Source organism: Gekko japonicus, unplaced genomic scaffold, assembly GCF_001447785.1.
Source record: "Gekko japonicus isolate JY-2015 unplaced genomic scaffold, Gekko_japonicus_V1.1 scaffold309, whole genome shotgun sequence".
NCBI classification, from domain to species: domain Eukaryota; kingdom Metazoa; phylum Chordata; class Lepidosauria; order Squamata; family Gekkonidae; genus Gekko; species Gekko japonicus.
In genome coordinates, this window is record NW_015166430.1 from 157827 (window position 1) to 183764 (window position 25938).

The window sequence follows — 25938 nt, forward strand, 5'->3', positions numbered from 1 at the left end:
CGGAACGGGCCGGAACGGCCTGGAACGGCCTGGAACGGGCACTAAACACACAAGATCAACGCAAAAAACAGTGGCATGCCTTACAGGCACTCCAGAACCATATTCTAGAAGTAGGAACAGGGAACGCTCACACTTTTATTAACCCTTTCCGAGACAAAATGCTTCCGGAACAGCCCGGAACGGCCCATAACATATTGTTCAGTGGGTCAGCAGTCCCATTCCCACTAGACATGGTTCCTGTACGGCAATGGATCGCTACTGAACTGCTCAGACAGAAATCATTCCTTCAAAAACCAAGTTTCACACAGGGAAACCATCAGAGAACAAAGAAAGAAATAACTCAAAAAGTCAAAAGCAATTTCCAAACACCTATTTCCAGAAGTGCACCAAAAGAGTCTCCAGCCACTGTTGAATTTCTGTCCTCAGCAATACAACTGTATTATTCTTCATCTTCGTCTTTGTGCATGATGGGTAACTTGTGTAAGAAGCCCAAGAAGGACACAATGGTTCTTTGTCAGGGAATATGTCAGGACTGGTACCATCTGTCTTGCCTTGAGGTAACTCAAGTTCCTCATGGTATATTTAAATGTCCAAAGTGTTGCAAGCAATAGGCTGTATTCCAACAGTCAGAAATGCATAATCCATGGCCAGCGGTAACTTTTCCCTTGATGCATCCTTTGATTTTCTTAAAGTTAGTGTTGATATTACTTAGTTTTAGATGGTGTTAGACAATGTGAAAATATTAGTTTTTAATACTTAGAACAGTATTCTAAAACAATAGTTTGGTGTAACTAGGATTTTGTTTTTGTTTGGGTTTTTTGGATATTTCTGGGTTCATATTTCCTAAATAATACTGGTAAAAATGTTTATATGTATAAAGGCTTTGAGAACTCCTTTTTCAGAACTACTCTTAACTATTATATTTATTTTTATTATAGGATAATAAAATATATCTCTCTCAAGAAGCCAGATGGCTACTCTAGTCTGTTAAAGCAAAAAAGAGTGCTGTGGTAACAGATTTCTTGAAACATAACAGTAAGGAACTTCTAATGGAGAATCCAGAGAAACTGCAGGGATAGAATTTTCCAATTGTAGTTTAAATAAAGTTGACAGTTTCTTACCAACTCTAGCCATAAAATTGCTTAACATTTGTTGTCAGTGTGATTATGCTGTACAATTCCAAATGCTGCCTAGAACTCTATCTCTTGCATTTCATGGCATCTCTACCCATTTTTTCCCTTTTCCTCTGCTGTGTATATGATTCTACTGTCTGGGAGTTCAGTCTTTGTGGGATAAAGCGGCCTACGGCTAGTTTTACCAACAGATCTGGAGAAAGATGTCTTGTCCATTTAGTAGAGGAAACAGGCAGCTGAAGCTTTATGGGGCATGGAGGTAACTTACATCTGACACATCCCTAGGAAGAGCTAGGAGTCACTGAAAGACAGGAGATAGGTGCTGGGGAAATTAGGAGTGCAGAAACCTTTCTCAGGTCTCCCATTACCACCCGGTTCAGTAAGGCCGGGGGATGGAAACTGGCAGGACCCTGTAGCTTCAGAGTGAGAGGGAGGGAGCGAGGGGAGGGGAGAGAGAGAGAGAGAGAGAGAGAGAGAGAGAGAGAGAGAGAGAGAGAACTGTTCCATAGTTAAAACCATGTATTGAAAATTACTGCTGCCACCACTCACTGAATTGAGTTACCGCCTTCCTTGAGGGACAGTGAGCGTTGCCGCTCGGACATCACGCGCGGGAAGTCGTTCTGGCTCCCCCAGCTCTCGTGAGGGGCTCTTTAAAAAGTTATGGCTGTCACCAGTGGCGGCAGCAATGGCGGTGGGGCCGAGCTACCTCCAGGGGCTTTCATTCTTTCCTGGGGCATGTCATTCCAGTCCCAGAACACTCCTGCTACCCTTAGGGGCTGTCATTCCACTCTGGGGCCTGTCATTTCATCCTCATAACCCATCTGCTACCTCCAGGGACTGTCATTCCACTGAGGGTCCTGTCATTCTACTCTCAGAACACATCTGCTACCCCTAGGGGCTGTCATTCCACTGTGGGGCCTGTCATTCCAGTCCATGTCCAGTGTATTTGGGACCAGTGACCTTAATGGAAATTCCATTCCTCATTTTCTTTGCAACTCTTCTTGAGCTGTAATGTATTTCAATGGAGCCCATGCGTTAGTTGTCATTCATGGCTCCCATTATTTCCAATAGGCCTTCAAGTCTCTCCCATTGTTTCCAATGGGCAATCCTGTCCTTCCTTTTAGTACATCCCTTTAAGGGGGCAGCTTTGAACTGCGCTATATGGTTCACGCAAGCCGTATTTCTCTGCCTCTCCTTCTGCCAGCTTGCAACATTGCGATAACAAACTGGGCTACCCAATGTTCCCTCTAAGCTGAGTTAGTCGAGCTAGCTCACAGTTTTTTAGACTTGGGCTCACAGATTTTAGTCTTAGCTCAGGGAGGAGGGCTCCAGAGCACACTAATTTATGCAGTAGCCAAATCACTTGCTCAGAACTTTAATGCCAGTAGCTCACAAAGTAGAATTTTTGCTCACAAGACTCCACAGCTTAGAGGGAGCATTGGCTACCACCCAGGGCTTTTGGAAACCATTCATTAACTAAACTACAGGGTGATGGTGGGGGTGTGATTTCAGTAATCAATCAGCTGTACAAAGTCTGACTATACTGGATAAAAATATTACATCTGCTCATATTTTTTTTGGTATGATCTGCATACCCTCTACTACAGGGATCCCACAGGCACCACGGCACCCACCGACTCCTTTCCTGATGCCAAGTGTTTTTAGAACGTTGGTGGTGCCATGAGCGGCTTTTGCCCTGCAAAGATTCTGACTGGCCACTGGAAATTTGATTGGCTGGGCATATTTTTTAAAATGTTGCTTTGACAGCAGTTGCCACCATAGCACAAGGATCTGCACTGTGACTAAAGGTAAACTGCTATTCTGTGCTGTCTCCACCTACTTCAGCAGGCATTTTGTGGCAGCTTCCTCCAGTGATGAGGTTTTCCCTCCCTTTTTTGCCCGTGCGGGCGATCTCCGTCTTTTTTTTTTTTTAAGTTCTTTTAAGAGCGCCTTGGAACTGTAGGCAGGCGATAAGCTGTAACTCTGTGCAGGGGATCCCCAGGTCCCACCTGGAGGCATGGCATCCCTATATACTGGCCATCAAGAGGAGGATGCTGTTTGCAAGCCTGGAAGGATCTAGTGTGCCTTGGGAAGGGTGGTGGTGGTGGTTTAAAATCCTGCCACAGGTTTTCTGTTCCTGGAATTCTCTGTAAAACGGAGGCTGGGAAAGAGGGGAACGAAAAGGCAGCCTGTTGTCCTATCCCAAAATACTGCGTGGGGTGGGGGGAAGCAGTTTGATTTAAGGTGCCTGAAGGAGAAAAATTAAAGGAAGAGATTTTTAAATTCCAGGCAGCCTGAAAGAGAGTGGAGTCACTGTGAGGGAAGGGGGTGGTGGAACAGGACAGTTTACAGACCCAGACAGCATCCCTTCCTCCCTTCCTATTGTTCCGAAATCAAATCCAGAAGTGTGTGCATGTGCGTGCCTGAGCTTCCACTTGTTTCCAAGTAGCAGATGTAGTGATCTCATGTATTTCAGTGGTCCAGGCATCCCAATGGGGTCACTATTGCGCTGTTTTGTGGTTGTGTTACAGTGCCATAGCACTCTTAAAAGAACATTAAAAAACAAAAAAAGACGGAGATCACCCATACGGATGGAAAAGGGTGGGAAAACAAAGCAGTGCAGTCTGAAATGACAAGCCTTCGGAGACGGCTCCATACCAGTAGGGGAAAGGCTGTGTGAAATAGCCGTCCCTGTTTATTCCAAGACGGTACAGTAACAGTTTTAAAAGGGTAATCTGAAATTCCCCTTTGTAACTGCATTGACCATGATGTGTCAGAATTCCAGATGTGCTCACAGACTCAGAAAGGTTGTGGACCTCTGCTCTGCTATGAACCTGCAGGCTAATTAGCTCAATAATTGCAGCTTGACCTTAAAAAAAAATTGGGTTTGAACCATTTGACTGTAACATAATGTGGTTATGTCAGATTTGCATAGTACAAGGAAGTCTTGTATAATATACTATCAACTTTTCCTTGTTTACAATTTGCTCAAATATCTAGTCAGATTCCAACTGCTCTTGCCCAAACTCCCTTTGCCAGAACACAGATACAAGCTCTGAAGAAAGAGGTTATGCCATTGCACCTTTCACTGTTCTTCTTCTAACAGAATTTTCTGTTTTAAAGTATGTGGTCTACACAGGAATTAAATACATGATCACCTAAAACAGATGCCTGAACTACTTACCTCAACAGCTTTTCCCATTACTTCTTTTATATATTTTTGTTCTTAAGCATGGCTGTGGCTTTGAACATAAGATACGTTTTCCATGGGGGACTATATTTATGAGTGTTAATTTTGTGTGTATGTGTGTACTCACCCCACCTGTTTCACATGTATTTCCTCTCTTATTAAAAAAAATAATATGGTCACAGCCCAGGGCTCCTAGTGTTGTTCAACAGCAATACATTCCAGAGGGGATTGTTGCAACAAAAAATAAGTAGTTACGGTAGCCCTTTAACCACTAAGAACATTTTATTCCAGCATAAGCTTTTGTTGAATAGAAGCATCTTCTTTGGATGCAATGAGTTCATTGGTAGAGTGGCAAGTACCCTTAACAAGGGTCCTGACTGGAGTGGATGCACCTGCAAAGCTGGGCAGGCAGCAATATCGTGGCTCCTCTGGATGTCATTGGTTTAGCTTTGCTCTTACATTACAGAGGCTGACTGTCCAGAATGGGAAGACTTAGTTTAGAACTTTGTGTAACTTTTGTTGCTTTGGGTCCTGACTGGAGAGAAAGTTGAGGCATGAATGAAGTAAATAATAAACTGTGTTATTGACCATTAAAAAAATTACTGTATGCGATGGTATCTCAGAGGAATGTAAAAGCAAATAGGTTATGGTTTATAGCTGTTTTGAATGCCAATAATTTACATACATACATACATACATACAATAACCAAGCTGTTGGAAATGTTTTCACTTATTTTGCCATGGACAGTAAATTGAGACAGATGCCCTTCTTATTAAGCAAATTCTGTTTTCTTGATTCTGATGGTTCTGTACCCTCTTAATTTCTTTATTGTGAAAGTCTTGATCCTTTCCTTGGGTTCTTAAATAAGCTCTTAGAGTTTACTTTGAATTCCAAGCCTCTCAAGAGAAATATAACATTACAGGAGAGTGAGAGAAGGTAGACGTTATATTAGAAATGGTCTTCCCATGCCCTGTACTAATTGAACTGTAACTATTGAAGATGTTACAAGTATCCATTCAGATCCTTTGAAGTCATCTCTATGAGGACAGAAAGTCCAATTTTTATTCCAATGACTGAAGCTAATTGTGTTTTGGTAGACAAATCAGAACATTTACCAGCACTGTAAGAAAAATGCTGTCTTATTTGTAGTACTGCTGTCTAAGCAGGAGCAGAAATGTTTTTGATAGTAATGTGAAATGCTATTGCAGACACACATCTTCTGTATTGTATGGAAAAACTACAGAGAGTTGCGGGAGAATCTCATTTTCCCCATCCCCATTATTTTCTTTTTCCCTTTCCTCCCATGGCAGCCTGGCCCCCGGAGAAGGATCTGGCTGAGTTGCATGGTGCCAGTTGCTGGGCTCGGCCCAGTTTTGCAATACTTGGTGAGCTGGGCCCAGCTGTTCAGTGCTGGTCAGGCTAGGTCCAGTTGCACAGTGGGGCCTCTATATCCTCAACTTTCCCTGCTTCATTCTATTTTTCTCATCCATCAGCCTACCTTTTACTTGCCACCCATCTTCAATTATATTATTTATTTACTTCATTTATACTTCAACTTTCTCCACAATTGGGACCAAAGCAGCTTATATCATTCTCCTCTCCTCACAACAACCTTGTGAGATAGGTTAGGCTGAGGACGTGTGACTGGCTCAAAGTCACCCAGTGAGCTTCCATGGCAGTCATAATTCAAACTTGGGCCTCCCAAAGGCCAAAAAGCCATGGATAGGGCCACCCCCCTTCTAACTTTTATTGACAGAAACCAAGGTTTGGAGGCTAGCAATACTGTTGTAGTTGCCTAGCAATGGCCACCAAGGGCATTCCTTTCTTAATGTTACACGTACTGCTATCATTTAGAAGTGTTTTACTTCCTGCCCCTTTTAATTTCAATCTTTTTCTGCAAATCTGGCTTTCTTCAGGTTTACAGAAAGATCTATCTTTATATATCCACATATGGGGCTATGCTAATAATTAGATATATTGACACCTACACTGAAATAAAAAGGAGAAGACTTAATTCAGATACCTTCCAAAACAGGAGTTGAATGTTCTTGGAACACCACACTTATCAATTTCCTGCACGCTTCCATATTATGCTGAGTTTGCAAAACTCATTCTAACTCTAAGCTCTCAGCAAGAATCACACACACAAAAGTGGAAAGAGTCCTGTAATTTACTAAATATGGGCCACAGAGAACAAAAATAAAGCAGATTTATTCAAACATATATAGCTGGAATACCCAGAAGCCAGGTCAGGGCTCCAGTATATTTGTTTCTGATTTATAGACATGTAATTGATGACAGTTCTTGTCTGTGATAAAAGATACAAAATTGAAAAAAGGAAATTGACAGTCTGTTCAGTTCTAACTGGTATCGTAAATACAATGGATTAAAAGAAAATAAATTAGGCTTCAATCCTGAAGTAGTCTGTAAACTTGTATCTTTCAAGCATTTTCAATATTGCAAGTGTACAAGTTAAACATACAGCTTCTGCTGTAGGAGATTAGTTCCTACAATTAAAATTCAGGGAAACAGAATAAAGGGGGGGGGAGCAAACCAGTAAAAGTGATACATAAAGCAAACATGAGTCTTTATCTTTAAAATTTGTACAATGCCCAAAATATACAAGTTATGATCTTTAAATGTGACTTAAAACAATTTAACATCTATCAACTTATGTAACAGCATATGTCCCCATTGTTTTTTCCAACACATAAGCATCCAACAACTGTGGCTATGTTTGACTCAGCAGTTCTTACTGATTAGCTTAGCTTCACGGAATGTGCAGCTTCTCTTCTTAACCATTTGTAAGAGGTGCTGACAATTATTACAAGGGGCAGGGGAATATATTACCTATCGGCATTTTTATTTTCTTGTGTTTCAGATCTCTTTTTTGTCATGGGGAAACAGGACATTTGCCCTTCTAAACTGTGCAAGGAGCTTGCATGGTGCCACTAGCTCATATACCACATCCAGTCACTAGTTTTTAGGACAATTTTAGCCCCAAGCCTCAAAAGTGCATTAATCAAAGAGCTGTTAACAAAAGTAATTCTACATCTTCCTTTTCTGCTCATACTATATTGTTGGGACTGAAAGCAATTCCCTTTAACACACTAGAAACATTAACCCTTCCCCCTTCCACACTTTGTCAAAATCTGGAAAAGCCTTATCCATTTCTCTTTGACACAAATAATTTCCATACTTAGTTTGATTAGCAACACAAATGTGACGTTTTCCTTATGCAGTCTATAATTTTGATTTTAATAATCTGCACTGAAACAATCTTTGCTGATAATGTTTGAGCACTACAAGAAGTACAAAGGATAGTTACTGTTACAAAGGCCACTCTCTTGGTCTCAAACAAAGCTTGGTCATATGGGAATTTCCTCTTGACATCTGTGCAGAGTGCTCGATCAGTTTCTCTAAGAGATTTTGTCCTCTGAAGAAAAATATATATGCTTTTTATAGCATTTTCATTCCAATAGTGTCCATCTAAGGTGCTGGTAGTCATTTTATGAAGAGAACATAAAAAGCCATGACAATGCAGGATATTGCCACTGCTGCATGGAGTCTGGTTCCAATCACTGCCGCTGTAAAACCAAAAGATATTACTTGTAACAGATTACAGAATACACATTCATTGTCACCATTTCCATGACTAACAGATAAAACATCTGACTTGCTGCTTTATTGTTACACTAGAAATAAGGCCCGTTGTGGAAATAAATACAACGGGATCTAGAAAGAGGCTCTGGGAGAGTGCTCTGGCTTTGGGCAAACAGTGTCAGTCTGCTTTTAAAATACACAAAAACATGACTCATAGTGCAAATTATTGGGCAGTTCTAGGTGTCCATCACCTACCATGCCTGTAACTGTTCAGTGAAAAATATAAATCCCATCTAAATTTGACAAAGTTATCACTGTACCTCAATAAATACTAATAACAGAAAAAACCCACCAGGAATGGTTATTGCAATCTGATCAAGATATGTTCTGAACATTCAGAGAATAAACATGAGAATAAAAAGTTGTTATGCACTTGTTTTGCTGTGTTTTAGAAAGCCCAGGAGTAAGGATTTCCACTCTCAAAGCAATTCTCTGAACAGGGCTCAAATTTCACCAATAGTGGCAGCCACTGGTGACAGATTTTGCCTTACAAGGGCATTGGCTTTCTGGCCCTAAACATAGTTTGGTCATTTGAATGTAATGTATTTGACATGCCATGAACAACACTGAAGACTGTCTAAAGTACTTGATACAGTCTCTAAATCTTACATAAAACTTCTACAGGAAAACATAAGGAAGTTACAGAGTAACAATCAAAAGCAAGAACAAATAACCAAATCCTAGCATTTGTTTTTCCCCCTCCTACCATTAGTAATTAGTTACTAGATCCCAAACAATGCGCCAGAGTGTTTTTATGTCCTATGTTCTGCAAACAGAGCAGAGTTAAGTATCTTGGCAGACTCAGACCCAGAGGAAAGATTAAGAAAGGCTTATTTTAAAATCCGGAGGGAAGATCAAGAGCTTATTTACATGCTCTGTAAGTCACATTCTGTGATGACAGCCACTTCACCTAATTTATTTTCACATATTAAAGCAATGGTGGATACAGAGAAATTAAAAGTTTCTTAGTAGTCTGTAGAAAGGAATGTCTCAGTTTATTTTTCACAATAGAGTAAATAAAAACATCTCTAACACTATAAGCATTCGCTTAATCTTGCAGTGAGATTCAGAAATAACTATAAAGTTGCAGTGGTTTCAGTTGCACCCCAAACCATTACTTTCAAGGGTCACTGGTGCACTTGAACTGGTTGAAGTGATACACACCAAAGTCACACTTGGGGAGATAGAGCACATTAATTCGTGCAGCTCAGTTCTCCCAAGACTCAAGACCATTTCACATGCCACAACATTCCCATTTGTAAAGCACATGCAGGTAGGAATACGTTGACACCTATAGCAGTTTACAATTCAACTTCCCGTTGTTATAAACGCTCTCATGACTGTTCCAGAAACCACTGAACTTCGTTATCTCCTGGAAGTCTCTGAAGCCCTTTGACCAAGGCTGAATTTTTACCCGCTTTAATGCAAGATTCGTACCTTTGTAAAATACCCCCCAGACCCCCCTCTTCTCCGACAGCAGCCAGGCTTTCAGCCGAGGGACCTTCCGGAAGTAGGCGCAGGTGCACACGAACAGCAGGCTGAACACCAATAACCCGTCCAGAGAATACACTGCAAGGAAGGCGAAGAAAGAGAGTCACCGCGGTGGCAAGGCCACACCTAGCTTTGCCACCCGCCCGGGGGACTGAAAGAAGGGGGTCTGGGCAGGCCTCACATAAACCTCAGGCCCTCCGGATGAGCCAGTCCACTGCAGGGCAAAAGGGAGGGGGCACTGAATGGGCCTGCGGGGAATTCTGCGCAGAGCCGCCGTAAACCACAAACGCAAAGGTCCAGCCAATAGGCCAAGCCAAACCATTCCCAGCTCACCGTTGGCCATGACGGCTACCCGCAAGGCACAGTCCAGGCCCCCTCACCGCATCTCCTTGGATGAACCACCGGCCAGCGCGGCACCGGATCCACTAGACAGTGCCAGTTGAGCTCCGACGAACTTACTCTCTATGATGGTTCGTTTCTAAGGGAGCGGCGCAATTGTTTCAGGCAGCACTAGCAGAACACAGATAATTCCGAATCGGGTATTTCTAGAGATTTGGCGTTGTTGTTGTTCAGTCGCACAGTCGATTCCGACTCTTTGCGACCCCATGGACCTGATGACGCCAGATCTAGAGATTGGAGAGATTAAAACAAAAAACAAAAAAAAACCCTGCCAATGTGACAAGTCGAGCTCCTGCTTACTTTTGGCGGCATCTTTTTTTTTAATTAGAAAAATTTTAAGCGCTTCCACGCAGAGTGTATACTCAACAACAAGTATAGTGAATGACTTATGTTTATTATTTATTTGAATACATTAGTTAAGTTTAGATGATTTAGTTGATCATGAGTTGGGGGGTGGGGCAATATATGTACTACATTCTTAAGCCCTTTCCTTTCAAATTTAGCCCCTGTGCGCCTAGGAATTACATTTCAACACTGGTCTGGTTTGAGGTTGGCACAGAACAGACAGACCCGTAAACAAATGTGTTGTGTTGTTGGGCCGGGAATATGTCAGAGGCAAGACAGGCTGGCTTGGGCTGCTTTTTCCTGTCTATGAAGAAAAAGGCACGCAACATCCCACACTTATCATAAGAGGTAATATGCAGGGGCAAAGAGGATATTAGGGAGAGAGTAGGGTTGCCAACTCAGGTTGGGAAATTCTTGGAGATCTAGGGATGGAGCTTTGGGAGAATGGGATTTGGAGAGGGGAGGGACTTCAGGGGGGTATCATGCCATAAGAGTCCACCCTGCAAAGCAGCCATTTTCTCCAAGGGAACCAATCTCTGTTGTCTGGAAATCAGTTGTAATGCTGGGAGCTCTCCAGTCCCCACCTGGAGGTTGGTAATCCAAGGGAGGAGCAAGGTGTGAGCAATAGATAAAGTAGCAACAAGCAACACTTTCCATTACTGGGACTCAGTGAAATCTTCCAGTAGTTTTTCATTATCTAGAAAAATGAAAAATAAAGGAATACTGATTGCTGATGGACAGCTGGGCAGATTGAAAGGTTCACCTAGTGGAGGAATGGCAAATCACTGGAGCACATTAAGTGGACCGGTTATATGAAGACCTACAACACCTCCTAGAACTAACACCAAAAAATGATGTCCTTATCATCATAGGGGATTGGAATGCTAAAGTAGGAAGTCAAAAGGTAACCGGAATAACAGACAAGTTTGGCTTTGGAAAGCAAAATGAAGCAGGGCAAAGGTTAACAGAGTTTTGTCAAGAGAACACACTGGTCGTAGCGAACACCCTTTTCCAACAACCTAAGAGGCGACTCTACACATGGACATCACCAGATGGGCAACACCGAAATCAGATTGACTATATAATTTGCAGTCAAAGATGGAGAAGCTCTATCCAGTTAGTAAAAACAAGACCTGGAGCTGACTGTGGCTCAGATCATGAACTACTCATTGCAAAATTCAGACTTAAACTGAAGAAAATTGGGAAAACCACTAGGCCATTCAGGTTTGACCTAGATCGCATCCCTGATGAATATACAGTAAAGGTGAAGAATAGATTCAAGGGTCTAGATCTGATAGATAGAGTGCCTGAAGAACTATGGACGGAGGTTCCCAAGGGCAAATATTCTTCATTTTGGTGGACTTGTACACCAAGTGGCTGGAGGTAGTGCCTGTTGCCTCCACCTCCTCCAAACACAGCAGTGACTGACAACTGGACAGCCTTCACCTCGGGGGAATTCCAAGAATTTATGGGCCACTATCTCATCCGGCACATCCGCTCCACTCTCTTCCACCCAGCCACCAATGGACAAGTGGAGAGGATGGTGTGGACCACAAAGGAGTCACTCCGGCGGATCATCCACGGAGACTGGGACCATAGACTCACAGCCTTCCTTTTCGGCCACTGGGTGACCCCAAGCACCACCACTGGCCACAGTCCAATGGAACTCCTCATGGGCAGGCGCCTAACCACCCAACTGGACAGACTGCACGCAGATCGAGCCCCTGAGCATTGCCAGGCAATGGAGAACCAGGAAGCGCTCAGAGGATTTTTCCCCGGCAACTCCGTCTACACAAGAAATTTTTCCAGCGGTCCTGCCTGGGTTCCCACCAAAGTCATCAGAGTTATTGGGCCTCTGTCATACGAGGTATCAACCAATGATGGTCAGGTTCTCCATAGACACATAGACCAGCTCCGCCACCGCCTACTTCCAGCTGACCAAGAGCGGACTCAGATCCCATAACCGTGACCCCTCAGCCAGAGCCGCGACGTTCAACCCGAGAACGTTGCCAACTAGCATACCTAAGAGACTATGTCTGTTAAGGTGTTTTGGAACTTAGGGGGGGGGTGTTATGTATTGAGCCTAAGCCACCCCTGAAAGTAGACCTTGAACTAGGTGAGCTTGCTCCCTAAGAACAATAGCTGATCAGGATCCTGGAATTGACCTATAGATAAGCAGTGTAATGTAAATAGCCTATCCTTGGGAGTGTGTGTGTGGGGTGTGGGGTGTTTGCATCCCTTTTTTTTGAGCCCCTGAAGGGAATTTTTTATTATTTTTATAAATCTACAATACTACAGAAAATAATAAGGGTGGGGTACTACATATATGGGAGAAAGGAAAGAAACCAACTATACCTAAAAACCCAAGAGAGGAGATCCTCAATAAAGCTTAGTTACATTAAGTCATAACTCTTGTAAAACAATATGAATTGAGTCAAGTTTTTCACACATTTTCACTTTTCTTTAGCAAATTTAGCTGTTCAGAAACCATACCTCCCCCATCACCACATTTATGCATCAGCAACCTCGAGGCACAATACAGAGTCCTTCAGCCTCTATTTCTCTTTTCCTCGTCTCTTCCTCAGCTTATAGGGGCTTTTGGGAGCTGCAGCTCCTTGCACCGCCAGAAAGTCCTCTCCGGAAGATTCCGTCTCTAATTCCCCACTCGAACTGTTATCGTCTTCTTTTCCTTCCTCCTCTTCTTTTCCCAGCCGAGTCTTTAAGAATTCTTTGGCTTTAAAGGCAGAGTCAATTCTTTCTTTTTTGTCTTTCATCTTGAAAGCCACTCCTTCTGGAAATAACCATTTGTATCCAATTGAGTTTGTCTGAAGATAAGTCACCAGCTCTTTGTACTTCCTTCTCCATTGTCTTACGTCAAATGGAATATCCTTAAGCACTCTAATCTTGGTTTCCCCCATTTTCAAGGGTGTTCCAGAAACTGCTTTTAGGATTGCATCCCTTATGTGCCTCTTCGAGAATCTCACAACAATCTCCCCAGGCAGATTATTCTTTTTTATATATCCTGAATATGATCGATAGACCACATCCATTTCGCTTAGTAGCAGTTCTGCCGTCATTTCTGTCGCTGGGGCCAACAATTCACTCATTAGCTCTTTAGGATTCTCTCCCAATTTTTCCGGCACACCCTGGAAGCGAAGGACCATGTTGGCTTTATCCATTTGCACCTGCAGCCATTTATCTTCCATTAAAGTTTGCTTTAACTACAACTTTTGGACTTTCTTCTTTACTTTTTCTGTTGTTGCAGCCACCTCTTTGATTTTCTCACTGTCTTGCTTCATTATCTGTATCATATCATTCATCTGGGTTTGCTGTGCTGTCAACTGGTTTTGCTGCACTGTCAGATTTTTGGTTACTTCCGACATTTCTTCTTTGATGTTATTCAACTGCTCCAGCAGAGGGCGCATACATTCCGCTACAGTCTTTGCTAGCTCATTCGTCACTTCTGTTTTAGGGCTCTCCAGTCCTTTTACTTTCGAAATCAGCTTGTCTTTGTCCCTCTTGCCCGCCATCTTTGCCATTTGTTTACTCTTTGTAAAAGTTTTTTAAAAGTCTCTGCAATGTGCTCAATCGCTTCTCTACATTGGTGAGTACATCTGAACAGTTTACTCCGCGTCTCTGCTCGCTCCCCCCTTTTCGTTTAAAATTCCATGCGCATGGGAGGTGTCCCCCCCCCGCTTGCTTTTCCCGTTCCGCTAGATGGGGTGGGGAGCATTTTTTCTTTTAAAATTAATTTCTCGGTTGACTCACGTTCATAGCTGGTCATCCGACCACTCTTCTTTCACCGTTTTAAATGCTCGATCTCCTGTGCTTGACCCGGTTAGCTTCACTAGTGCTTAATCAGCCTCTCAGCTCGAAGAACCACTGGAGCAGAGGTGAGCCTCAATTCTCTGGCATTCCGCCATCGAAGAGGCTACCCCTCAAAGCTCCTTGGCCAGGACACCTTCGCTGGTACCCTGAGGGGGGTGTTAACGAGCCTGCTTGCCCCCTTCTTCGGCCAGAGCGTGGCTACCCCCTGGGAGGTCCGGGAGGAGCGTCCGCAGTCGTGGAGCCATCGACCGGAAGTCGTGTTTGCATACTTTAAAAGCAGGACTCAAACCCTGCTGGGTGTCTTTGTTGTGTTCCTGAAATCACTAAATAAACTAGAGCTGATCACTGCAATGCGTCCAGAACTTAGTATTTAACACTTACTTAAACCCTCCATGCTTTGCTGAACCCGTGTCACCCTAGGCACTGTTTCAGAGCTCCAGACTTGGAAGATGACATCGTCTACCTAATCTGTCCAAGGTTCTTACAGGAACATGTCACATGACACCTCCTTCCCCCCATACCCAATCACACACCCAAGGATTAGTCTAAGGGCTTTAATAGGTTTTGTGAAGAGCCAGCTAAAAGAAGCAGCATCTATTCACAATCACATTATTGTCTCTGTAAAGAAAAACACATAGTAGGGCTTGGTACATAGATCTGTGCCAAAGGTATCTTCTAAGAAGAAACCAATTCTCAGCACTAAACTTCTCTAGTGCACCTGATGCCCTATAAATATTTCAGAGACAACATTCTACTGATATAGAGGAAAGAAAGAGAAAACAGCTTCCTCCAGATTCAGGGTCATGGGGGTCTCCCAGTCAAAACGGGTGAGTAGCTTTCTTGCTGCCGGTCTGGTAAAGAGGGATTAAAGCTTGTACCCATCATGTCTCAGAGGTTGCTATTCTGACACTGCTATGAGGTGTCTTTGATCAATCAGGCATATCTCCCTGCCTATGCTGTTGGAGTAGTGAGCTTATAAAATCTGTGACAATATGCTGGTCTCTTGACTTGTGATGGCTGTGCCACAGTTATGAAATATTCTACCTCTGAAAACTCTGGGAAGCTTGACCATAAATTTTTCTGTGGAGTATTATAAGATTATTTTTTTTAATTTGGACCTATTGGACTCAGCATTACTTTATATTAGTTCAGCTAAACTGATGGTTGGGGTGTTGTAACATGAATTATGAATGATTTAGTCATATTTATACTATAACATGCTATCCCTGTTGGAACATTTAGGATTGAGCTGGCTTAACCAAATAAACCGTTCCAAGTACCATCAACGTCACAAATGTCAGTTTGGACCTTTTCAGGTGATCATTATTTTTGGCATTTAATATATAATTCTTGGAGGTAACCAAATGTCTTTCTTTAAGTAAGCACTTCTGATTTGGGGATATCACTAATCAGGGTTAGTGGTATTTGACTGTACAAGTTTTAGGATGACTTATTACATGGTCCCCATGAAATCAGTGGTGACAAATAATACAAGGTTCCATTGTGCCTGTGCTATTTTGTAAAAATTGCAAGAGCTATATACAATTTGTACAAATTTCATTAGGCGCTAAATGCTGTACTACTATGTCACTCAGGTTTATGGAAAGGTTGTGGCTGCTCCTACAGTAGAAAATGGTGGGTATTGGTGAGGTCTTTCCAAAAGAGCAAAAAAGGTAACAATACACATGGAGTAAATGCATGTAGTGTCTTCTAGACGTTCAGTATTAACTCACAAGCCACAGTGACTTCTCTTCTGCACAGGGCTGTTGTGATAGCAAAAATTAGGTATCTCAGATACCACATCTACAGGTGAAAACAGCCCCCTGCAGGGATAGACTTGGAGATTATACTTAATCCTGCTAGGTCTAGTCATCATTTTCACTCTTACATTGATCTAGTGAACCTATCCCCTTTACCTTCCTTTCCATGGTTGCCTAACCAGTGCCTAAGCCAAGGCTTGACAGAAAGGCTGTTTTTAGTCTTTGCACTACGAATTAAAGCAGGATAATGCTTGATCTTCCCGTCCCTGACTTGGTGCACAGAAAGGCAGTAATAAACAACATTTTAGATCCAATAAAAGAAGGAAGGAGACTGGATGGAAAGGAGAAAGCATACTTTTGAACTTTAATTCATGTTCCTAATTTTCATAGGCTCAGAGATGACAGCTGTAACTAGAGATGTAAAATTTCTGGAAATTTTGACGCTCGGAAAAAAACTCAGTTTTTTCCGGGAAGAAATGGAAATTTTCGGAAAAATTGGAAAAATGCTACATTAGCACTTCTTTTTTATTTTCCAGATTGAAAGTCATTCTGTTACTTTAGGAACATAAAATATGACTATGGACATTTTTACTTGGCATGAAATTATCACAACTAGCATATTAAAAATATAGTATTATCCAAACAATTATTACAAACAATACCCACCCACATGCAAAAACAAAACTGAAACCTTTTACTTTTCTTGTGACAATAGCACCTCCTAAAGGAAGAAATGCATCTTGTTCTTGCATTGGAGAGTTCAGTTTGTAACCTAGGACTTGCTTCTCAGTGCACAGAAATTAGATCAATCTGATACCATACGTATTTTTTAGAAATTATTTGGAAAATATTTGAACACCTTGTCTTAAAATATTTTATGCATCATGTTAAAATAAAATGTTCCATAATCATTTTTTTCCTTTTCTTTTTTCAATTTTTCCAATTTTCCAGAAAAAAACAAAAAAGGCTTCAGGAAAAAAACGGGAAAAAACTGTCGTCCCCCCCCCCCGAATTTTTCCGTTTTTTTCCTGGGCCTTCACATCTCTAGCTGTAACAACCCTGGCTTTGGAATAACAAGCAGATTATTACCAAAATACCATCATAGATGAAGGGGAGCAGCTCATGCCTCTCATAAAAATAAATGCTGAAACTATTGACTGGGGGGGTATAAGGTCTGTCCCCGTTTTGTCTTGCATCCTAAATGGTGGCATCAATATATAAAGGTGTCTCTTGTTTGTTTTCTAGGATTTAGGCATGTATGCATAGTGAATCTGTGCTTTGTTCCCAAATCTACAGGAGAAAAGGGCTGCAAAAATGAATGGTAGCTCTGCTCATGCTATTAAAACTGTATGCAAAAGCATGCTTTGTTCTAACAGAGTTCATTTTGTTTAACTCCTAATGGCGGGGTGGAAGTTCAGAGCACTCATGGATAATGGCCAATGTATTCTTAGTGCATGTACATGCATGCACACACACCCCCAGCACAATTTAAACTTGCTAACATCTACACCATTACAATATGTTTACACTGCTTTCTTTTGATGAGCGACAGAAGCTCAGCCTGGCAGGTGATGGGCTAATCAGCAGCGGATTAAACGAGAAGTCTGCTCTGAGATGGAAAATCTAATCTTTAAAACCCACACAGAGAAACAGAGGCATCCAGAAATCTTTATCATTTTGAGATGATCGTTTGAATGACCAAGGCAGAATACAGAACTAGGGGAATAAATGTCATGCTGGGAAAGTAAATAGCTTGCGATGGACTCTGAATTCCCCTGTCTCTTAGGGATGCCAGCCTCCAGGTGGGACCTGGGGATCCCCTGGAATTAAAGCCCATCTCTAGACTACAGAGATCAGTTCCCCTGGAGAAAATGGATGCTTTGGAGGGTGGACTCTATGGCATTATAGCCTACTGAGGTCCCTGTCCTCCCCAGGCTCCACCCCCCCAAACTCCAGGAGTTTCCCAACCACGATCTGGCTACCCTACCCCCATCCCCCAGCAGTGACCAGGTTAGTAGAATTTTGTCTTGCAAATGAAGCAAGACTGTTCTTGTTAGGTTTAGTTGGCAGACATGTTTCGTTCCTTCTTTGACAGAGATAACATCAGTGTGAAAAACTGGGAGCAATATATAGTCAATTACTCTAAAATGTTTCCCAGATAAAACATACTAAGTATGGTCATAGGGATTATCCCTGAGTCAGTATACAGCTTTAAAGGAGTATGTGAACATGAGTTTCAATACTACATATGAGATTACCCTGTGAAAATCAATACCACCTAAACTTAGCCTTGCCATATGAAAAAAGAAATGGACAATTCTGTAAAAGGCATCAGATACAGTTTGTATTTTTTGTAATTACCTAATAAATACACTGAATCCTGTAGAGTTATTGGGAGATGGTATGAATATATTAGTTCTGTATCACACTGACAGCTTAGTATCCCCCAGCAAATCCTAGCTATTATAAAATGGTGAGATACTAAGAAAGCTCTGTTATAATTCTCAGGGTCTCTCAGAAGTAGAACTAAGTTATACCTGTAACTTAGATGGGTGTGAAGTAGAACTAGGTTAGGTCTGTATTGCCTGTCTCATATAATAAAGCAAAACTAAAATGTGGTCATTACATATTGATGATGGGATTAGTCAAGATTTTTATTACATTTAATGAACATGATCCAGCTGTACAAAAAGGATTACAAGTATATTTATTTCATGCAGTTATTTTATACTAGGAATAAGGCCCGTTGTGGAAATAAATACAACAGCCTCTAGAAAGAGGCTCTGGGAGAGTGTCCCAGCCTTGGGCCCTCAGTGTCAATTTGCTGTGGCAACCTCAGCAGGGTATGACGAGTCCACCATTGTCTCCAGAGGAACTGATCTCTGCTACCTGAAGAACAGTTGTAATTTTGAGTGATCTCCAGCCCTCACCTGGAGATTGGCAACAATGGTTCCCCATGAGGGAATGGCTGGTTTGGAGGGTGGAGTCTATGGCATTATACCTGTCTGAGGTGTCACCCCTCCTCAAACCCCACCCTCTCCAGGCTCCACCCCTCAAATCTCTAGGAATGTCCCAACCTGTAGTTGGCAACCCTATCTCCTTCCCAGTCAACCATCAACCTATCTTTATGTGCCCCTCTGACTTCAGCTTTCCATCTCCTCTCCCCTCTCTCCTGGAGAGCAGTTGTAACTCTGAGTGATCTCCAGCCCCCACCTGGAGATTGGCAACAATGGTTCCCCATGAGGGAATGGCTGATTTGGAAGGTGGAGTCTATGGCATTGTACCTGTCTGAGGTCCCACCCCTCCTGAAACCTCACCCTCTCCAGGTGCCATCCCTCTAAGGACACAGAGTCCACCATTTTCTCCAGGGGAACTGATCTCTGCCATCTGGAAAGCAGTTGTAATTCTGAGTGATCTTCAGCCCTCACCTGGAGATTCATAATAATGGTTTCTCCCAACAGGCACTAAGGGTACCTCAGAACACGTTTTACCTCAGAACAGCAACAGCAAACTGTTTAGAATGTTGGAGGTGAGACTCAGGCAACGCAGCCAGTGGATAGGGACAGCTTCTGACTAACAGATCACGGAGCCAAAGGCTGTGGGCGCCATGTGGAATGTTCAGCAGCGTGCCACCACCAACAGAGAATTATTATATAGAGAGATGCTGCTTTTCTACCATCATAACGAATCCATGTCGGTTTGCAGCCATTGTAATAGTCCAGTTAGATAAGCAGGTGGCAGCAGAGGGCAGGAGTGCCTTTCAGCAGCTGTCAAGGAGTCCAAGCCTGAACCCGGTGGGTCCCCAGGGCAGTTGTGCACAAGTAATCAGACTACTGTTTTATTTTTTAAAAGAATTTTTAAAGTTTATTTCAAGTTCAAATAATATAAAGTTTTATTCTACTCTATATTTCTCTAAAATCATGCAGCAAGAAAACAAAGAAACTAGCTCAACTGTCTAACATTTTTAGGGCTAGCATTAGACTGCACAAACCTTAAATTCCAAAGTCCAAGTGTTGTGTACTGAGCCTAATCTCATCAGCCCCAGTTTGGGGACACAGAAAAATGGACTGCTAGGATCCTGGGATGGACCTATCATCCAGGAGTGCCTCTGTAAATAGCCTATTGTTGGGAGTGGGTGTGTGATGGGTGTGCCGTTTTACGGGCTTATAAGCAGGGCTCTGGCTCTGCTAGAATTGTCTTAGAGTTAGCTGAAATCACTAATAAACTATGAGGTGATCACTCAACGTGTCTGAACCCAGTATATTGCACTGGGGACGAGGATGGGATCCTGTTGAGCCAGACCAGCGCCTTCCAGCACTGCATCGTGCCCTGAGCTTCTGAGCCTCGCGCACTGCATCGCTTCCAGGATCATCGCTACCATGGCTGCCACTCCAGGACATCTGCCGGAGTTTGACCCTGCTCACCCAGAGCTTTGGGAAACCTGGGTGGAGCGACTGAAATTTTTCATTGTGTTCCAGGACATCACCGATGCAGACAAAAAGAGGGTCCTCCTGCTCAGCGCCTGCAGAATTGCCACACTATGGCTAGTCCAGGGCCTTGTCGCACCTGTCGCTTTGGAGGCATCTTTGTACGAAGACCTAAAGGTGTTCACAGAACACTTTGTGCCGCAACCCATGAAGATGGCACATCGTATGGACTTCTATTCACGCCAACAGAAGCCCAACAAAGTAGCCACCGACTTCGTTGCTGATCTTCGCTGCCTGGCCCTCCACTGTGAGTTCTCGAACCGGGACGAGACCCAGCTCAACCGGTTCGTAATGGGAATTCAAGAACCTAAGCTTCGCCGCAAGCAAATCGGCCACGAGGAGCTGACCCTAGTGACCGCGTTATGTGAGGCCACCGCCTTCGAGAAGGCCTAGAGGGATCGCCAACAATCCAGTGCACACTAAGTTTCCATCCCCTCAGCTTCGGACGCATCTGACGAGGAAGAAGCCCATCAGGTCTGCCACCCAACTCACCGTGACCAGCGTCTGACTACAGCCCCCGTGTTTCCAGCAAAGTGACCATGCCACCTCCCTGCGCCATCTGCGGAGACGACCACAAACGTTGCTCCTGCAGCTTCCGCAATGTGACCTGCCGCACCTGTGGTAAGACCAGCCATATCACACATGCCTGCCACTCCAAGGGCCCCTGAAGACACACCACGACGCATCAGGAGTCTGCAGAACTTCACACCTTGGCCGTCCGCCAGAATGAGGGACTGAACTTGCCCCAGGACACCCCCCATAAGATAAAAGTGACTGTGTATATAGAAGTGGTGCCTTGCGAGATGGAACTAGACACAGGGTCCTCCATCTCCATAATTTTGGCAGAGACTCTCCGGAGGCTTTGTCCATGCCCCCCCCCCGCCTTAAGCCCACCGGCTTCACCCTCAGAGACTTTCAGAAAAATGAGGTGGCCATCAAGGGCTGGGGCAAGTTCCGTGTTAAATACCACCATTTTGTAGGACTCTTGGACTTATTAGTGGTCGAAGGGCGGCTCACAAGTTTACTGGGGCTATCATGGTTCGCGCCCTTAGGCTTTAAAGTAACAGGGGTGCACCACGTGGCCTCCAAGGACTTCCAAACAGTGTGCGACGAGTTCCTGTTGGTATTTGATGGGACGCTCGGTCGCTACACCGGGCCTCCAGTCTCCCTGCAACTCAACTCGGAGGTGCGGCCCATTAGACTAAAGGCCAGATGTGTTCCCATTGCCCTGAAGCCCAAGATAGACAGTGAACTAGATTGGTTGGTGACCCAGGGGATATTGGAGCCAGTTCCGCACGCTGCATGGGAAACCCCTAACGTGACCCCAGTCAAGCCCAACGGGGATGTCTGCATCTGCGTGGACTATATGTGCATGATTAACAAGGTGGTCCAGGACCACGCATACCCGGTCCCGGTGGTCAGCCATGTCCTGGCTTCCCTAGCGGGTGCCAAGATTTTTACAAAACTGGACTTGGCACAGGTCTACCAGCAGCTTCCAGCTGATGATGCAACCGCCAAGGCCCAGATAATTGTGACACACAGGGGGCCATTCCAGGTGCGGCAGCTGCAGTTCAGGGTCAGTGTCACCCCGAGAATCTTCCAAAATCTTATGGACTCTCTTAAAGGGATTCCCGGGGTCCAGCTGCTTTTCAATAATATTTTAATTGCCGCCCCCACTGATGAGGACTTTGCCATCCATCTGCATGCCATCCTGCAAAGGTTCCATGGCGCCGGCCTTAAAGTTAGGAGGGAAAAGTGCCTCCTGGGGGTCCTGTGGGTCGAGTTCCTGGGCTTCTCTGTTGACACGCATGGCATCCATCCCGCTGCTGACAAGGTCTGCACCATCATCAGTGCTCCAACGCCCACATCCAAGCAGGAACTCCAGGCTTTCCTTGGCCTGCTGAAGTTTTATCACTTGTTCCTGCCTCACAAGGAGCCACTGCACCGGCTGCTTGACAAATGGGCCCCCTGGGTCTGGCGCCAGAAGCAAGCCACCGCGTTCCATGCCATCAAAGAGCTGCTCACCTCGAACATGGTACTAGCACACTTTGATGAAGCACTCCCAGTCGTCCTGGCCTGTGACACGTCCCCGTATGGAGTTGGAGCCGTCCTCGGTCACCAGCTACCCAATGGCTGAGAGGTTCCTATGGCCTATTACTCCCGCACCTTGTCCTCGGCCGAGCACAACTATGCACAGATTGACAAGGAGGCCCTGGCAATCGTGGCAGGCATGAAAAAATACCACGATTACCTCTACGATCATAAACCCCTGCTCGGCATGCTGGCTCCAGACCGCCAAACGCCACAGATGCTGTCTCCCCAGGTGCTCTGCTGGTCCATCTTCCTGGCAGGCTACCAGTACAATCTTCCCCACCACCCTGGGAAGTTGATGGGACATGCCGACACCCTCAGCCACCTGCCACTACCCTCCTGTGACCTGGACCCAGTTCCTGCCCACCAGATCCTGCTCCTGGAGGACCTTTCCAACTGCCTACTTCAGGTATCAGGTGTCTCATGACACACCACACAGGACTGCATCCTCTCCCGTGTTCTGGATTGGGTGGGGAGGGGATGGCCTGCCGGCCACAAGGGCCCTGAATTCGCAGTGTTCTCCTCCCAGCGGGACAAACTGTCGGCACACAAGGGGTGTCTGCTGTGGGGAAGCCGGGTAGTGGCACCACCTCTGTTGCGGCCACAAGTCTTAGTGGCGCTTCACAAAACACATCCGGGCATCGTACGGATGAAGGCACTGGCCTGCAGCTACGTATGGTGGCCCGGCATGGACAGCGAGATAGAGGACCGCCCCGAGCACCACCCAGGCAGTGGAAGTCTACCCAATGACCGTGGTCCCGGTTACACATAGACTTTGCAGGCCTCTTTCAGGGAGATATTTTTCATCCTGGTGGACTCCTACACAAAATGGCTCGAGATAGTCCCGGTCCCTTCCACTTTGTCCCAAGCAGCAATCTGCATCCTCCGGAGAATCTTTTGTACCCACGGAATCCCTGATGCCATGGTGTTAGACTACGGAATGGCCTTCACCTCAGGCGAGTTCCAAGACTTTGTGGGCCGTTACCTCATTAGGCATGTAAAGTCTGCGCCCTTCCACCCTGCCACCAACGGCCAGGCAGAGTGGATGTTGAGGACCACCAAGGATGCACTGCGGCGGATCATTCAGGGACACTGGGACCTCTGGCTCGTGACCTTCCTCTTTGTCCAGCGGGTGACCCCATGCACCTCCACCGGCCGCAGCCCAGCAGAACTCCCCATGGGGTGATGCCTTACCACACGCCTAGACTGGATGCACCCAGACCTCGCGTTGGAGCATCATGCGGCCCCCGAGTATCAAGCGGCACCCCAGGGGTTCTTTCTGGGTGACCCCGTCTATGCCCGGAACTTCTCCAGTGGCCCCGCCTTGATTCCAGCCAAAGTTGTATGAGCCCCTTTTCTTACGAAGTATCCACCGACGGCAGACAGGTACTGAGGAGGCACATCGACCAACTCCGCCGCCGTCTCCTCCCCGCCGAGCCAGGCCTGCCCTCAACGACCCTGGACAAAGGCGACACAGAGTTGCCAGAGCTGCTGGAGACCAAGCAAGGGGTACCAGGGCCCAGCGAACAGCCTACAGCCAGTGAAACCCCAGACGGACCAGTGAGTGCAACGCCGGAACAGGCACCAATGAATGGGCCCGAGGCCGTGCCGACACCGCCGCTGCCCCCGAGTCCTGTGGCTGTTGCACCTGAACCAGAGCAAGTAGCCCCAACACCACCGACGGAACCACGTCGCTTGAACTGTGAGCGACACAGGCCAACTTATCTAAGGGACTATGTGTGCTAGGGTGTTCTGAACCTTGGGGGGAGGGGTGTTGTGTACTGAGCCTAATCTCGTCAGCCCCAGCTTGGGGACACAGAACAATGGACTGCTAAGATCCTGGGATGGAGTTGTCACCCAGGAGTGCCTCTGTAAATAGCCTATTGTTGGGAATGGGTGTGTGATGGGTGTGCCGTTTTATGGGCTTATCTTAGAGTTGTCTTAGAGTTGTCTTAGAGTTAGCTGAAATCACTAATAAACTATGAGCTGATCACTCAATGTGTCTGAACCCAGTATATTGCTAGGGTTGCCAGATCCAAACGACAAGCCAGTGGGGGACTTACTGGGATGCTTCGGGAGAGGGGACGGAAGAAGCACACCGTGCCGATGTCATCTCTGGGTGATGTAGGCATGTCAGGGAAATTGGAGGCAATGTGCCTACTACGTCACACGGAAGTGACATAGGCATGTTGGTGATGTCGGGGGGCATGCTCTGGTTTTTGAGTAAAGCTCTATGGTTTGAAGCTAATTCTACCATAGAGTTTTGTCCCAAAACCAGGGCATTGACCCCCCAATATCAGTGACATAGGCACATTGCATTTGGGGTGGTAACTCTCCCCTGCCAGCCAGTTGGCCAGCACCGGGGGGGGAGTGCTGGAAATTGGGGGATCCCCCACGTGTTGGGGGGGGACCTGGCAACCCTACCAAAGGCCAAGGCTCAGGCATTCTCTACATCGCTAGCAATTGCAATTCAAGCAGGTCATAGTTAGGCCTTTAGTCCATCAGGACCTCAGCTAGTCTCTCTTTTCTTAGGCCTTAGCTGAATTATAGTTTTTGGCCCAGTAACATCATGTGAGGATAACATCCAATCAGAAGACATTCTCAGTAGAAGCCTCTAGAAGATTACCTCATCCTCCCCGGCTCTCCTTCCCCAACCCTACACACTGCAGCCTCTCATGAGAAACCAGCCTTACCACCTTCATCCCTGGCCTTGAAGATGATAAGAACTCTATAGGCCGAGGAACCAATTAGTAATACCTGCAGGATGAATTAGGCTCATTACTATTCACATTAACCCTTGAGGGGAGGCTGGAGGTGTGTTGCCCCACAGCAGCTTTAGACTTTCCTGGGTAAAAAAAAAAATATTTTCACAGTGGTGTATGCCCTAGTAACATCTAATGTAGACTGCTGGTATTTGGTCTACATGGGCTGCCATTGAAGACAATCTGTAAGCTACGATTGCAGAATGCTGCAGCCACAGTGCTGACTGGAGTGGGTTATACAGACTTTATCACTCCAGTCTTTTTCCACCTACACTGGGTCCTCCCAATTTGCTTTGTGTCCAATTCAAGGTGGTGATATTGACCTTTAAAGCCCAATACAACTTGAGACCAGCTCAGTGGTAGAGCATCTGCTTGGCATACAGAAGGTCCCAAGTTCAATCCCCAGTATCGCCATTTAAAAGATCTGGAAGAAGGTGATGTGAAAGACCTCTGCCTGAGACCTTGGAAAGCCACTGCCAGTTTGAGTAGACAATACTGACTTTGATGGACCAAGGGTCTGTTTCAGTATAAGGCAGTTTCATTGTTCATGTACCTTAAGAACTGCCTATTCCCATATGAACCTATGTAACCACTATGGTAATCTTCACAGGCAAGACAGGTGGCAACTTGAGAAAGGGCCTTCTTGGTAGTGGAACCAAAACCATGGAACTCCCTCCGCGGGGAGACTTGTTTGTCTCCCTCCATTGTTGTCCTCCATTTACAGGTGAAGATTTTCTGTTTTGCTTGGCATTATCTTACTGACCCACCTTCATATTTATATGGTTTGT

At 45.1% G+C, this 25938-nt stretch overlaps 1 protein-coding gene across 1 annotated transcript; it reads right to left on the reverse strand.

Annotated features, from left to right (window-relative positions):
- Window positions 1-6488: 6488 nt before the first annotated feature.
- Window positions 6489-9894, reverse strand: TMEM167B (transmembrane protein 167B). Its single transcript, XM_015411833.1, has 3 exons — window positions 9812-9894; window positions 9425-9556; window positions 6489-7911 (listed from the first exon to the last, which is right to left on the reverse strand). The coding sequence occupies exons 1-3, from the start codon at window positions 9819-9821 to the stop codon at window positions 7829-7831; spliced, it is 225 nt and encodes a 74-aa protein (XP_015267319.1). The 5' UTR covers window positions 9822-9894; the 3' UTR covers window positions 6489-7828.
- Window positions 9895-25938: the final 16044 nt, after the last annotated feature.

Bases quoted from the DNA above. Each gene is read 5' to 3' on its own strand.
- TMEM167B (XM_015411833.1), bottom strand. The intron at 7,912-9,424 runs GTACGAATCTTG...TTGGTTTTACAG, and splicing joins CTGGGGGGTATTTTACAAAG to CGGCAGTGATTGGAACCAGA.